General features: G+C 39.0%; 1 protein-coding gene across 5 annotated transcripts in view; it reads right to left on the minus strand.

The window, feature by feature from the left end:
* Positions 1-580: 580 nt before the first annotated feature.
* The window catches only part of LOC144004494 (V-type proton ATPase 116 kDa subunit a 1-like), a 43535-nt gene continuing 27273 nt past the window's right edge, over positions 581-16842 (minus strand). For 2 of the 5 annotated variants that reach the window (XM_077501668.1, XM_077501666.1), the window contains 14 exons: positions 16377-16470; positions 14568-14780; positions 13687-13837; positions 13371-13510; positions 13128-13291; positions 12339-12429; positions 12089-12207; positions 11256-11472; positions 10962-11069; positions 9742-9942; positions 8496-8513; positions 5824-5941; positions 4585-4756; positions 1061-1502 (listed from right to left, as the gene is read on the minus strand). In XM_077501668.1, coding sequence (XP_077357794.1) covers positions 1409-1502; positions 4585-4756; positions 5824-5941; positions 8496-8513; positions 9742-9942; positions 10962-11069; positions 11256-11472; positions 12089-12207; positions 12339-12429; positions 13128-13291; positions 13371-13510; positions 13687-13837; positions 14568-14780; positions 16377-16470 — 1900 coding nt within the window. In that variant the 3' untranslated portion in view covers positions 1061-1408. Of the gene's footprint in view, positions 1503-4584; positions 4757-5823; positions 5942-8495; positions 8514-9741; positions 9943-10961; positions 11070-11255; positions 11473-12088; positions 12208-12338; positions 12430-13127; positions 13292-13370; positions 13511-13686; positions 13838-14567; positions 14781-16376; positions 16471-16842 lie in introns of all 5 variants that reach the window. The other 3 variants (XM_077501670.1, XM_077501671.1, XM_077501669.1) reach the window with 3 other exon arrangements.

Here is a 16842-nt window from a genome sequence, read left to right on the forward strand (position 1 = left end):
TGCTGACCTCCCACACCGAAATGAGTTGTTTTCTCGATATAATGGTTTGCGTCTCCTCAATTATGTTGCATACTAATGTTAACATATCTTTGTTTTTCAATTAAACAATTTGACTGAAATGTTACATTTCTGTGTTGACTTGACTTGTATATTTTCTGATTGAAAAAAAATAATTTAAACAAAACTATGCAACTATTTGCAGTTGCACGCATATTTCGGTGTAGAATGAAGGTATGTTAGAAAAGTTCAATAAATTGAATAATTTCACATACTTAATGAAAATTAAGTTGGGCAAACTTCAAAGAAACAAACAAAAATCATGTTTATACTAAAGTAAATGTTTGCATATAAGAAACAACAAACACACGTCTAACCCCCAAATCTTTGATCACATCACGCACTCACGTTCAACTTCCACATCACCTATAACTTACAAATATGAGTTATTTTTTTTTAACTCGGGGTTGCCTTTTGTCGTGCGATGTCACAAACGTCATCAGAAGGCGACTGCCGTTTGGGCGTGTCCACCCTCCAGTTGGAGGGCGGGGCACGGGAACACTGAAGTTTTTGTATTAATATATTTATGCACACAGATGATCATGTAAAGACAAAACTATCATCCACAATTTACACAGATGACATGCAGGAGACACAAGGTCATACGCAATCTGGCCAAATATTGATATTTTGTCTTATTAATAACATTACGATGTGGTATTAAATACCGTCTCTATATCATTTTTGTAGGAAAATATTAAAATACTGATATGGCATATGGCTTACAACCAATATAGCAATTAATTAATCTTCAAGTAAGACCATTTTTCTTACAATTATTAAGTACAACTTTCACTTGTGAGCTGGTAATTTTTCTTGGTGACTGACGTAATCTATTCCGCTCAGTTGTGCCCCCCCCCTTCATATTCCAACTACATTTCCTTGTACTCAACAATTCCCCATTCCGATTCCACACAAACATGTTTACAGTTACAAGAGAAAATTGTGCCAGTAACAAGTTGATGTTGGTCTTGTGGTTATTTCCATGAAGTGAGTCAATGTACCTTTTTTTTTTTTTTTTTTTTCCCACAGCTTGAAGTTCGAAGTTGTGCATGTTGGACTTAACTTTTCCACGTTCAAACCATGGAGGATTCAAACTCAAAACAGGAAATTACACCTTTTTTCACAAGCCTCACTGAAGCTATTTAAAAAAAAAAAAAAAAAAGAGGAAATCTGGTAAACACGACACGTATCATCAGCATGAGTACAGCTTTACAATATGTTTACTAAAACCACAAAATAAAACAAACATTTTTTTGGATTGCCACTAGAGGGAGACAGAGGTTTGCACGAGGGTTTCATGCACACTGACACAGCTAAGCGAGAGAGAAGAAGAGCGGAATCCTGATGATCATTCGTCAAATCTTCCTTCCAGGATGCTCTCAAATGAAAAGGGGACAAACTTGAAGCCCTGGCCGGAATAAAACTTATTCTGGAACTCCACCCTGATAAAACAAAGAATTGGTCAGTGAGGAAGTTTCATAAATGTGGGAGGAAAAAAAAAAAAAGATTCAACGCAAACAGTGTAAAATGTAAACATAAGCATTTATTGTATCCCAAGGATGATATTGAATAACTTTTGAGGCGTGATGAAAGTCAAATTGTTTTTTTGTGACGACAGCAATGCATGCTGAGAAACTTTTACTCCTCCAAATCCCAAACATGCAACATTATCTTTTTAAATGACACATTCTGAAGCACTGATGACACACAAACTAATCGTTTAATGCAGCGTAACTGCAACAGCTGCTTTAGCAAACAATGTGCTACCCGCGATCTGTATATCTTTAGTCGCACATATTTGTGTGAGCGGCTGTTGTCTGTGACGAAATGAGATCACACAGGAGTCGCCTTAACTCATTTATTCAAAAAACACACACATAAAAATACGTTCTATTTTAAATATTATCATGCTCCCAAAAGATGTATTTAAACGAACTGAAGAGAACGCTTGAAGTAATGGTAGTTGTTACAAAAACGGCCAGCAGATGGCAGCAGAGTATAAGAGATCAAAAAGATCTTTTTTTCCCCACTATTTTAAACAGATTTGTGAATAATGATGAAACTTAGCCATATTCTAATGCTAATTGATGCAAAATGGAAACAGATGGAAATATGTTTTGTTTTTTTTCCCTGATGAAAGAAGAGGCTATTATCCTTCTTTTGGTAGATTCCTTGTTTTTATAGCAATAGGACACAATATTCTGTGGGCGTTGCAAAATCAGTCAAAATCCAGTAAAAGAAACAGAAATCTTGTTGGAATTAATTAAAGAAGCGAATATTAATGCAATTTTAGATGGGAAAACAGCAAAGAAATTTACAAAAGCAAACTCATTGCACAGCGCAGTCGTTTCCTGTTCTTCTTCTTCTTTTAAATTACTGGTGAGGATCACATCTCTAAGGTGTATAGCGCCACCTACAGCGGCGGAGTCTCCTCTCAATATTCACAAAAGAAGAACAGATGCAAACAGGCAAAAGTCTGTTTTGAAAAAAATGGAATGAAATCCTGACCAATGACGTGTTTCGACGAGGTGGGCGTATAGAAAACTTTTTTTTTGACTCGACTTCCCCTTTACGAGTGCGGCATCAGTTCCCTTTCGTTGCTGGCCTCAGCCAGTGAGGGGAGCCTGCCCAGGAATGTGTCCAAGCCGTGGCAAATATTTGGTCTCGCGGAGCCGTGAGACGGCAACACTTGAAAATGTGGAAAGAAATGAGAGATCCTCTCATCCGCCTCCCCGCACATGTGCAGAGATGGAAAAAACTCTCATGCCTTACACACGTGCGCGTGCGCTGACAACTCGTCATCGTGTGCGTGTGAAGATCGGCCACCAAAGCAGAAGGTCGATGTTGACTGCTGTTAACTGCGAGCGCCATTATTTCCATTCACTCATACTTTTTTTAAACCTTAGCGGATACGTGTGGAGCTGACACGCTTCTGCTTTATTCACCAAGTAACATTCGGCAGCATTGGGGTGGATGCTGCATCACAGATCTTTTTTTTTTTTTTTTTTTTTTTAGGCAGACCTGCCCACTTATTTCATTTCAGCCACAAGTACAGATGAAGTTGGGACATTGTGTGACACAAATAAAAACGGAAAACAACCATTCGCAAATTACGTTCAACCTATATTTAACTCTTTCCATACATAAGACGTATCAATACGTCATAAAAGTCAGTCACCGTGTACATATGACGTATTTATACGTCATAAGCATTTTTTTTTTTCCGACATATGTGTGGATCGAAATACGCATTTGTAAATAGTTTTGGCACAATAATGGCCCCATAATAACAATTACATTTTTGAATCAGATTAATCACTAGGGATGTAACGATATCCAAACATCACGATACGATATCACGGTATGAAGGTCACAATACGATAATTATCACAATATTGTGGGGGGGTTGGCGATATTTTAAAAAAAAGATCACAATATTGTAAAAAAAAACAAAAAAAAACAGCCCATACTAAAAAAAAAAGCACAGTATTGTGCACAATATTGTGATTTGTACATAACAGCAATGTATATAAACCACCTACAATCTCTAATAATATTCAGGCACTAACTTGCTAATGCAAGCACACATTAATCGCTTCACAAGAAAATTAGGTTCCCCTTTATCTGACAATTAGCATCGATTTTAAGCATAAAAGGCCAAAACATCCCTAATGAAAATTAAATTGCACTTATTAACGAGCCACTAGTGGGTGCTAGAACTGCACAAATGGAAATCAACCTGACTTTCTTTTAACAAATGTGTTCCTTTTAAATATTGTGAACACGACGACGACGACGACGATATTGTGGCAGTTCACGATATCACGATAGTTGCCTTATCGTTACATCCCTGTTAATCACATCTTAGAATTTTGATTAATCATGATTAATCACTCATAAAAATGCTTTTTATGAACTTTTTTTTTTGCTCGCCCAATTTGAAGAACATCTGCTATATGTTAATTATTTCGACATTAAATGTTATATGGGCGGCACGGTGGATGAGTGGTTAGCACGTCCGCCTCCCAGTACTGAGGACTCGGGTTCGAGTCTACCTAGCTAGCGAGCTAGATGGAGCAAGTAGCTGGAAAAACAAGTTCATTTTGTTTTGAAAAATATAAAGGATTGCCCAATAGTGGTCATCACTCATTTTCATCGTGCTCTTGGCAACCATTTTACATTCCAGCAGTGTTGATAATGTAGTCGAATGTTTGACTCGCGTGTACTCAGTTGATGCAGGTTGTATCGGCATGCTGGAGATGGTGCAAGGAGGGGATGGATCTCGAAGGGGCTTTCAGTTATTTTGAGCTCACAAGTTTGCTCAACCACTTTGGGTCAGGAATGTTTCATGTTCCGCTCATTCTTCATGCACTTGTCAAGCCGCTCTTTTGGCAGAGATGCTTGGTTCAAGAGGTGAAAAAAATGACAGCTTGACTGTGTATGTTTTTTGTCAACGACGGCTTCATGAGATCGCCAGCACACCGAAACCAAACGGTGAACGACGTTTGTGTGTGTTTTTCTCACCAGTGAAGACGCAGGGCGTGCAAAAAGGCAGACAGCCCCTCCATGATGAGCAGAATGGCGACCGTCAGGGTGGCGAACGCCGCAAAGATGATCGTGAGGCCAAAGAAGCCGCCGCCGCTCCGGGATGACAAACCCAAGTGCATGACCATGGACCACAGCACCTCTGACAGTTCTGAATACAGACACATACAAATTCATGAAAAAAAAAAAAACATAGTCAGCTGTAACTGTTTGATTCAAGTGCTACTCAAGTGCGCTACTATTTCCAGATACGTCAACTGTACAGCTAATCTTCTGTTTACGGTGGAGTTCCGTTTCCAATTCACTGACATATGCCAGTAACCATAATTACGGTAAATATTTGTATGGAAAACAGGCAGTCCAACGGTAACTGGGAAAAAAATATATAATTATATATATATATATATATATATATATATATATATATATATTCTAATCAGTTAATTATTTGCATAATTTAAAATCGGGGGGAAAAAATGGCCCCATTAGTTTGACATTGACAAATATTCCGATTTTCACATGCAAACATTTATTAAATGCTTTACTTGAATGCATGTAGTTATGTTTATTGCTCAAACACGACCTGTGCTACCTTTAACGTTAACCATCCACTGTCAGCTAAAGGATCATCTGCAGTCGGAATTAATGGTGCGATTAATCTGCATTAATAAATATTTTTTTATGTGTGGTTAATTAATTAGTTAATGCTTTAACTTTGACAGCACTAATAAAGGCCTCATAGGTCATCATTATGCTCAAAAACGTCATCCTCCTTAAAAAGATTTCATAGAAAAAATACTTTTATTCATTTTTTAAATGCGTATTGGACATTTTTTTTTTTGCTTTTTTTTTCAAGAATTTTTGGGGTTTAAAAAAAAACATTTTATTACTGAGCATTTATAATAGGCTTCAATTATACGCAGATTTTAAGGGTTTTAATTTAATTTGTACAGGTGTAATGTCCAAATATTTTGTCAATATTATAGAACACTTCGGATGAAAGTTTCATTTGTTCTCTGACCACACTCGTAACTCAAAGCACTCATATTTCAAATCTTACTTTTCCATTGAAATGAAAAAAAAATGTCATGAATCCATTCCAGCCTCTCACCATAGAACGTGTGTCATCTTTTTTTTTTTTTTTTTTTTAATGGAGAACGTTTTTGAAGATTTATGCCAAACTGCAAAAATTTGAGACGCGTATGTGTTTTTACTCACGCGCATGAGCCAAGCTGAGGGCCCAGAGACGCAGATAGGAGGCCGTGTTGGAGATGCAACCCAGACAGTACTCGATAGTGTGGATGGCCTGATGGACAGCCACGTCTCCAAAGTCAAACTGGGGGAGACAAAAAAAAGATTGCATTATTTTCTTATTTATTTTTTAATTATTTACTATTTAACTGTTAGTGGTACCTTGTGAAAGTTTGTTTGTTGTGCAACAGCACATTTTTGCCTTTTTACGCCTTCCAACCTGTCAACTAGGCAAACATCATGCTGTCGCTTTTCCACGCACACAACAGTGACTTGGCAAAATATATATTTTTTTTGTTTATTGACTTTGATCATTCAAACGTTCCATTTCATCAGATTTGTCACGTTTCATTGTAATTTCATATACCGTGAGGCCATTGAAAAGATACAATGCTGCCATCTGCTGGCCATAATTAGCGCCTGTTTTGGGTTTTCACAACCCCAATGACAAGGAAGTGCTGCGCAAGACGTTGCACTGCCCATTGAGGAAAAACAAAAACAAAAAAAACTTAGCAAACGTCAATTAACGTTTATGGCAACATTCACCAGGATTTTAGCACACGTCATTAGACGTTTTTGGCGGTCAAAGAGTTATTTTAATTTAATTTATTTTTTTAAATGTAGTTAATTTTCATTGACAGACAAGCCTGTTTCTGATACAATCAATCAATCACAAAGCGGGACATTGCCGATTCTGTGTGCATATCCACACGGCGTTTTCCACAAATAATTTCATGTCGAACCAAAATGTGCTTCTGCTTGAGGTCACAAGTTTACGGCCAAACATTTTCCACTCAGGACTTCCTGGTTCAAAGCAGAATTCATGGTTGCATATCAATCTGAGCAAGTTGTCCAGGCCCTGAAGATGCAAAGCAACCCCAGACCATCACACCACCATCGACATTGGTTTGATTTTCTGAAATGCTGCTTTCCATTTTTCCTCACAAGGGTCGCGGTGGATGCTGGAGCCTACTTCAGCTGGCTCTGGGCAGTAGGCGGGGTCCACCCTGGACTGGTTGCCAGTATTTTTTGCATTGTAGCCAAATTACAAAAAATGTTTCTGTCATGCATTGCTGAGGAGAATTGATTTTAAAAAGGATCATGATTGTTTGATCTGCGTATTAGCCAGTGTTTACAAGAAACCGATTCAAATGTTTTTACTGGTGTGCGTGAGTTCTATCCAGCTTCGTGGTTTAAGGTCAAAATGTAAATTATAGTCGTTACTGTTCAAAACAAATGCGACTGTGAGGTCAGTTTTGGATCAAATAATCCGCTATTATTGGCAAACTTGTTTGAGTCCGTTTGTCCGGCAGGATCATAAGAGTCGAACATGTTTTGTGTATTGTCCCTCCGTTCACTTCACTCCATCCTGGAACAAGACGGGCCTTTCCTGTACAAAGTGGGCGGGGCTACGGCCGCATCGGTGCCGTTGCTGAATTTGGCTCGTTTGCTGCTGGCCAGGTTTCCGCTTTCCATGCTCGTCTTTTGTTCTTGGACTCATGGAATTCGCTTCATGGAAGTCGCTTCATTGTTCCAATTCAAAGGCTCTCCAACGTAAGCGGCTTGAGAAAACAATAGCGGCAGGTATGATGTCATGGCAAAACACATTAAGGTTGATGGGCTCTAAGATACAAGGCGAGTCTGCTCGAACATTTACAGTTTATACCGACAGGAGGGGGGGGGGGGGGGGGGGGAACAAAAATAGTGACATTTTACACCAAATGGAAGGCAGTGGTTTTTTTCTGTCTCTGTGTTATTTGTTTGAACACATAATTCAAAATAACCACCCATTTTCTGTAATAAGGTAATGGTGCTTATCCCAGCTGAAATCCATGTTTTCTTGATGAGTATATCACCAGGCATAAACTTTAACTTCCATAGTTATCTGACAACTCATTTACTCCCAATAACGTGTAAATACGTTTTTTTAATGCTCTAAGTGTCCCAAAGACGTATATATACGTTTTTTTTTGTTTTTTTTTAAATGCTAGAGCATACAGAAGGCTTTGATGCAGCCTCTCAACTGCAAAGAACGGTTGCAGAAATGGTAGTTATTACACAAACGACCAGCAGGTGGCAGCAGAGCAAAGGAGATCAACCAGGGCCATCTAGAAAAAAAGCTCAATTACTTTGAATTTTAAATAATTTGTGGAAACTGATGAAACTTAGCTCTAATGCTAATTGCTACAAAACGGGAACAGATAGAAACATACTTTTTTTTTTGATCGGTTCCACATTTTTATAGCAATAGAACACAATATTCTGTGGGCCTTGCAAAATCAGTTAAAATCCAGTAAAACAGCCGGGAGCCAACGGGATTGCGAAATGTGAAAATGGCGGCGAGTGAATGAGTTAATGGCCTTTCATGGAATTGTAGACGCATCCATGTGAGCATAAGAAATAAAACAGATCAACTAGGTTTTTACTGAGACGTTTCGTTCAAAGTCAAATAATCAATCCAAACAAAAGTAAAACTACCTCCTGGATTGATATCTGTTTAAATGAAAAAAAGAAAAAAAAAGCTCAATTTTTTTATCATCTGACACAAATATAAATACATATGAATAAAAATAACGCACATAGCACAAAAACAGAGATCCACAAGACGGCATGCTGAAATAACCACAAGAGTCTCTTACCGGCTCTTCCTCTGCATGCTTGAAAGTAAGCAAAGGTCAATATTAGTGTGAACGTTTGCTAACTAATGTGAGCTGATGCAGCATTATATTTCATACTTCGCAATAATCACAGAAACCGAGCTATGATTGGAGATTGATGCTATAACACTGACTTGCACTGTCTTGTCTTTGTTCCAGTTTAAAGTTGAAATATTTCGCGAAATCCAAAAGGGATGTTTGATACCACTTTTTTTCCAGGATGATAGTCTGATATTTTTTGAGGGGCCGCGAACTTGAAATTTAAGGCCGTATTCTCCTGTTTGCAGGTTTCCATGGTGATGAATGTGCTCTTGTTAAATCACAGTTATGCAACAAACACTTTGACGTCGTATGCATCAGAGGTGGGGGGGGGGGGACACCAAACCTCTGAGTCAACCGGGTGGTATTTTCACAAATTCCGTTCCCTGGTTCTCATGAAAAACACCTCAGTGTTTATGTTTCTGAAATGGAAAATCCGACTCTTATCTGCTCGGGTCCATCGCAGGCCTCGCTTTCTATTTGAAAGCGCTCATTTGTAACATCTCCTCCGACTACGCCAGGAAGAGAACGTTGGATTGTATATACGTCTGTAAACTGAGTACGTTCGAACATACTCACCAGCCAAAAATGTTTACTCCACATTGGCAGTTCTACGCTTCCGTAGACTTGCAACCACCAGACCCCCGGATTCAACAGACCAAAAAAAAAAATATATATATATATATGTCCAGTCTACTCGAAATGCCTCATTTTGTTCAGGACCTTTCAACCTTAAAGTATGCTAATTCCAGAATTAGCCGCAATTCACTACAACGACAGCAAATAGCACTGTGGCGCCATCAACAGACAGAAACTGGTTGTGTGTTTCCAGCTTGCACTACTCTCTCATCATAGCTCAACTTTACAGTAGACAGGAGTGGGTTATCAAACAAAAACGTGTCAATCTGGGGGCCATGTTGGCAGGGGCAACTTTCCAATCAAAACAAACGGGGGTGAGTTCTTTCAAATGTAATGGAGCAAAGATGTTAGGTTGCATACGCACGTACAGTAGTTTATAAATGTTATATTGACTTATTCATATGTATGGCTGGTGTGTTTACACGTCTCTCAAATATGCTATTGTTGGCACACTACACAGTTGTACATCCATCTTTAAAACATTGAAGGATTTGGACGCCGTGAGACTGCAAGAGCGTCAAATAAGCGAAACGCGATATCCTGCGCTCACCTCGTCTCCCTCCTCCGAGTGTTGCGAGAGCTGGTCGTGGTCCATGATGCCAGCCTCATCCTCCGTGGGACCGTTGCCCACCCGCACCCCGCCGAACTTCTGCGTGCCCTGTTGGGTGAGTCCGGTGCATGATGAGGACACGCCTGTTCGCTCTAAAGATTGCTCTAGATTCTCTGCAGGCCTTTCTTGCATCTTCTGTGACTAGATACAAAAGTCACAAGAGCTTTGTCGGGCTTAAAGCAGGCCTTAGTCGGCACCTTGTACATAAGCTGGTCATGTAAACATGGCACCCACTACAAACACTGACTTAAAGTCAAGTAGTATTACAGAAAAATCTTTGACACAAATACAAAATCATTTTTTTTATGATCATGCATTTACTCATGAAATCATTTCTTGGATGTTCACCACATCCAGTGAAAATACTATGAAGAATTGAGACAATCTGTTGTTGGGGTGCGCTCAGACTGCTAGATTAAGATTTTCAGAGCGCTTCTAAAGCCGCCTTGACACTTGCACGATTTTGTGGCACGAATTGGCACGACTCGAGTCGTAAAGTGGCGTAAAGTGGCGCGAAGTAAACCCGTCGCGACTGCGTGCCAAAATTTTGCGACCGGGTCGTGAACTATGCGCAAACTGTGCCTGAACGTTTTTTTACTGTCCTAGAATAAAGTGCAATTGCACCTCCACTACATTAGGGGGCAGTGGCACTATTGGCAGAGTGTGCGAAAGGGAGCATTCACGGATAAATCGGTTTGCACCCCCCCCCTCTTTCCCACGTCCACTCAACCTTGGTCCCGGCCCGCCCCCCCCCCCCCCCCCGACAGCCGACGGGTACGCAACTGGGTCGGGGAGGCGTGCCCAAGTCGGCACGACACCGTCCGAATTGCGCGAACTCGTCGTGCAAATGCGGGAAAGTGCGAAAACTGCGCAAACTCGTCGTGCCAGTTCGCGTCAACGTGGACACGAATGGTGACGCATTCGTGAACTCGTCGTGAACCTCCCAGTTCGTGACCCAAAATGGCACGACTTGCCGCAACAGAATGGTGCCCAAAAGTCGTGGCAAGTGTCAGGCCGCTTCTAAGGCAAGCTTTAAGCATGTCATTTCATGGCAGAACAATCAATATATAAATGTACACTGAAAGACAGAAGGAAAAAAAAAAGGTTATATTGCAAAGAAGAAGAATATTTTGAAGGGTGCTTTGGTGAAATGGACATACCAGGTGCTTTTTCCACAGGTGCTGACGCCGAAGCACCACAGTTTTCACAACCAGCATACAGGGTACACATGCAAGGGCAATGAGCACCAACAAAACCTGGATCCCCATCTATAGATTCAAACAGAGGAATGCGAAGAAACTGCGGATGATTTGTCGTGGCTGTGATTGCATCATTATGTAGAGTCGATGTTAACTCTTTGACTGCCAAAAACGTTTCATAACCATCAGTAAAATCACGACGTATATTGCCATAAACGTTAAATAACGTCAACATGGTGATGAGGGAAGGAGCACCTGTCCCGCGTAGAGGGATTTGGTCGTGGGATCGCTGTAATTGAAGAGGCACATGTTGATGAAGTGGATGAGCAGGCTGGGAGCATCTTTTGAGGTGAAGGCATCGTAAGCCGTCCACTTGTAGAAGACCAGCAGGACCAGGTAACCAAACAGGCTGGACATGAAGACAATCTCGGGAATGAAGCCAAGGAAGATGTTCAGAGGCTTCTTGAAGTACCTGCAGTGAGATATATATATATATATATTTTTTTTTTAAATCAAATATGGTCAGACAATAATTAAGATTAACTCATTCACTCCCAGCCATTTTCACAGAAGCAATCCTGTTTTACTGGATTTTGACTGATTTTGCAAGGCCCACAGAATATTGTGTTCTATTGCTATAAAAGCATGGAACCTATCAAAAGTTAGATCAGGGAAAAAAGTATGTTTCTATCTGTTTCCATTTTGCAGCAATTAGCATTAGAAGAGAGCTAACTTTCATCAGTTTTCAAAAATCTGTTTAAAATTGGAAGTAATTGAGCTTTTTTTTCGACATGGCCCTGGTTGATCTCCTTTGTTCTGCTGCCACCTGCTGGCCGTTTGTGTAATAACTACCATTTCTGCAACCGTTCTTTGCAGTTGAGAGGCTGCATCAAAGCCTTCTGTATGCTCTAGCATTAAAAAAAACAAAACAAAAAGACGTATAAATACGTCTTTGGGACACTTAGAACATTAAAAAAAACGTATTTACACATTATTGGGCGCAAATGAGTTAAAAAAGCTTTGGTCCAATGAGAGTTAAGCTAAAGATTAAAAAAAAAAAAAAAAAAAGTTCAAGCTTTGCGACTTACAGGTGGTTGAAAAGACTGAGAGAGACTCCAAAAAGCATGTGGATGACGCCGAGTATGACGGACATCTTCATCTTAAATGAGTTGAGGAACGTCAGCTTGTTGGTGGCGACGTTCCAGATCTGCGCACACGAGAGCAGGACATCATACAAATGAAACCGTATCATTTATATTCCCTCATTTCACTGCAAAGAAAACCAAAAAATATCAACTGGTCGGTCATTTTTGTGTTTTTTCCTGAGAGGTGTTTTACCGGGTCAATTCCCAGAGGATAAGGCCCATTGAAGACGCCAGGAATTGCTGGGTCCAACTGGAGCACTGCGTTTCCTTCAAGCGTATCGAACCTTGATCACATCAACAACACGGGAATTCATTAGTATTATTCATTCATTTATTTATTTATTTTGTCATTTATTTATTTAGTCATACATTTTGTCATTTATTACCAATAAATAAACAAATGACTCAATAAATGTCTAAATAAATGACTAAATAAATAAATATAGATAAATAAATACATAAATATCTAAAATAAAGAAATAAATGTCTGAATAAGTAAATGACTAAAAGTGAAAATAAAAACGGATTTATTTCCATTTATATTTATTTTTTTAGATGTAATTTTCGAATGAGATTTTTTTATATTCATTTTTATTTCCACTTTTATTTATTTAGTCATTTATTTATTTCAAATTTTGTCAGTTTTTGGTCCTCCAATACTCGAGAACTGGAATTGGTGAACCCTGGGATAATTGATTTAAAAAAAAAAAAAGATCCGAATGGTGACAGCACTAAGCTGAAATCAAAATGACATTCCACAATTTGGAGGCAATTGACTGCAAGGCTCTCGTCAGTTTGGTCAGCCCTCTTGCTGTAAACATTTTGTAAAAAATTTCAAGACACAGCCTCACTCTCTGTAACTTTTTCCCCCCCCCCACTGGCATTTGTGTTTATAACGATATAATAAAAAAATTTAATAAAAGTACAAATGATCGTATAACGGTGCACAAAATCAGTGTCGATCCGGAATGTGCTGACTTACGACCAGTTGGCTCCTTTGGGTCCAAACATGGGCCTCACGCTCCACCCCGAGCCGAACATGTTAAGCGACTTGGAGAAGCAATCGTTATAAATGACGCCCGTGTAGACGGAGAAGATCCCCATGAGCAAGATGATGTAGCGACCAGCGAAGATCATGTTGAACATCTGTCAGCAAAACGAGACACAACGACAAGGAATGCACAAAGGCGTGATTCGCAACGTTCCTCCTTGCTTGCGACGCTACCTCGTTGTCGCTCTTCTGCGCCAGCAGGCGACTTTCTCGGATGACCAGATAGAGCGCGGCGCAGGTCATGAGGAGGCCGTGACCCATGTCGCCAAACATGACGGCAAACAGGAAAGGGAAGGTGATGATGGTGTATTGAGCTGGAGCAGGTGAGAAAAAAAAGCATTTGAAAAACAAAAAAAGGGGACATTTAATGACCCCAAGCCTTTTTTTTTTTTTTTAACACAGTATAATACAAGACAAAAATAATGACATTCAAACATTCCTCCCGAAAAATCGTCAAACAAAATCATCGTTTCCTAATAATGACGCTTACCTGGATTAATTTCCCTGTAATTTCCAATGCCATATGCATCCACAATATTCTGAAAGCCAGAGGTGAACTTGTTGGTCTTGTTATAAGTGGGCGGGGTCTGCTTGGTCTGCATTCTGTTGAGGATCGACGGCACGGTTGAACCGCTTCGTTCCTGCAACATCGACACAAAAAATATTAATATATATATAACACGACAACTTCTCTTCAATGAATAAGTATTAATAAGTAGGGCTGGGAATCTTTGACCTTCTCACGATTCGATTACGATTTTTTGGGTCTACGATTCGATTCAGAATCGATTTTCGATTTAAAGTGTCTTTTTTTTTTTGTTTAAACATTTATTAATTTTGTATTCCTAGTGGCTTTTTCCACAAAAACAGCATGTAGGTTACAACTGCCTTTTCTTCATTTCTAATTTAAATAAAATCGATTTTTTGATATTAACTCTGACTGCCAAATGTTATAAAAAAATGTAAAAAATCCAATGCCAGCCGCTTTTGAAGCTTTTTTTCTACATGGCTCTGGTTGATCTCCTTTGCTCTGCTGCCACCTGCTGGCCGTTTATGTAATAACTACCATTTCTGCAACCGTTCTTTGCAGTTGAGAGGCTGCAGCAAAGACTTCTGTATGCTCTAGCATAAACAAAAGCAAAAAAACAAAAAACGTATAAATACGTCTTTGGGACACTTAAACCATAAAAAAACGTATTTACACGTTAATGGGAGCAAATTAGTTAAAGGCCCCCTTTAATAGGGCCCATTTTTTTTTTCAAATTTTCGCTTTAGTTATTTCCTTATTTTTCGCTAATTACCATAAACTTGGTGATAGGTAGCTGCAAAAGGAGTCAAAATATTGTATCGAAAACAACAACAACAACTCACCGTTCCTCTCCGCAGGGCAAACTGGATGGAGTCCAGATCCGAGACCGGACACCAGACTTCGGCGATGAGACATTTCTGGGTGACGTCGATGTTGCACAGGTTGAGAGTGTGGTAGATGGCTTTCATCTTGCGAACTTTGATGAACCAAACTCGCATCGTCTTCGAGGCGGCCTGCAACACCCGCTGACGGTGGTCCTCGGTCTGGTTCAGCACCTGCGTCGACAAAAACCGTCGCTGGATGTGGAGCTTCTTTCTTACAACTCTGAGATTTGAACCCAGAATCCTCGAGTGCGAGACAAGATTGCTAAACGCAAGTCCACCATACTGTCCGTAAGGTAAAACAAAAAAAATATTATTTTGACCCGTTTGGCTGGATAATAACAACATCCATGTGTGTTTCCACCAGAGGCTCCGTTGCATTTGTTTTTGATTTTTCTCGATGCCAAATGTTGTATTGTGTGAGCGTAATATATTTTGTGTGTTTGGCACGCTTACACTCGCGCAGACAATGAAGCGGAATAGACTTTTTTTTTTTTTTTTCCCACTAATAATCTTTGGGCCACACAACGTTTTGATACAGCACAAAGGTCTTTTACAGATAAGACCAAACACAGAAAAGACATTTCAATGGATTTTGTTCTACATTGGATGGAGGAAGCAGCATGCAAGATTTTGATGAATTTGTTGTTTTGAAGTTAAAATCTTTATTTAAACAAAAAAAAAAAAGGGGTAATGAACCACCTTACACATTATTGTGAATTATATAACAATTGTTTATTTTAGGCTGTATTTCTGAACTGACTCTCTCTTTGTCATTATTGACCTGTTTTGCTCAATTGTTTGAATGGCTGTTTATTAGTTAGCTAGCTAGTCGTATTGATTAAAATCTACATTATTGACTCCACTAAGCTTTGTAGATGGGTGGCACATGAGCTAAGGAGGAATTATGAATAATTTTAGTGCAGATATAGAAGCAAATATGTAGTTTATAGTCTACTATTAGACTTACAGCAGAAATATATATATATATATATATATATATATATGAAAAAACAAACTTGCTGTGTGTGGCAATTACCAATCATTTTGCAACAGCATCACACATTTTTTTGATATTTTATACTAGATGTGCAACAAAATACTGCTAACGTGATGTATGATTATTGATCTGCTTTCTACTGTATGTTCTTGTTTTTCCATTACAGTGCAGCGAAATTTGCACTTGGACTGAGCGACATTGTAAAAGAGGAAGTCAAACCAACCATTTTCGTCAAAAATATGTTGTATGCGGGCTCACTAGTCTAAACAAAACATTCTGATTAATATTACGTTTGTGGAATTTGAATTAAGCAGAAAAATCCAACTGTTTTTAATCCATCTCAAGCGTCAACTGGAATTGACATCACAGTTGCTCAGGGCAGAAAAATGACCAACACAAATCAATATCACACTTTTTTTTTTCTTCAGAAACATCTTTTTAATTTTAACTAAATGTTATGAATTATGAAATTGCTGTATCAATGACTAAAAGATGCAGCCATATTTCTATTAGTTTAACATTTTTTTCTGTTTTTGTTAGCATATGAAAACTTAAAACATTTTCTTGTTCATTAAGAAGAGAAATAAAAGTTGCGATTAATCGCGAGTTAACTATTGAAGTCATGCGATTAATTACGATTAAAAATTTTAATCGCCTAAAATGGCTACATATTGCTGCTTTACTCATATTCCACAAATGCACTATTAATCAGAATACCATTTTAAGAAAATATTTTGGTTGACTTTTTCTATAAAATAAAAAAAATGTACCATTTGGAGATCATCAATACGGCTGTTGACTCCTGCCAACATCTCTTTCCTTTCTTGTGGAGTCTCTGGACAAGGGTAGAGAGAAGCACGGAACCTGGAAAAACCACCAAACACCCGAGTCAACTCACATCATTGACGTTAAAGGTGCACAGATTACGGAAAACTGTTCGTAGACAAATAATTGGGTCTCTGCTGTGTGAAATTAAGCAACCAAAAAAACTAAACATTTTTTTTAACTCATTTGCTCCCAATAACGTGCAAATACGTTTGTTTGTTTTTAATGTAAGTGTCCCAAAGACGTATTTATACGTTTTTTTTGTTTTTTTTATGCTAGAGCATACAGAAGGCTTTGATGCAGCCTCTCAACTGCAAAGAACGGTTGCAGAAATGGTAGTTATTACACAAACGGCCAGCAGGTGGCAGCAGAGCAAAGGAGATCAACCAGGGCCATGTAGAAAAAAAGCTC

The sequence above is a fragment of the Festucalex cinctus genome, chromosome 17 (assembly GCF_051991245.1).
Source record: "Festucalex cinctus isolate MCC-2025b chromosome 17, RoL_Fcin_1.0, whole genome shotgun sequence".
Taxonomy (NCBI): Eukaryota; Metazoa; Chordata; class Actinopteri; order Syngnathiformes; family Syngnathidae; genus Festucalex; species Festucalex cinctus.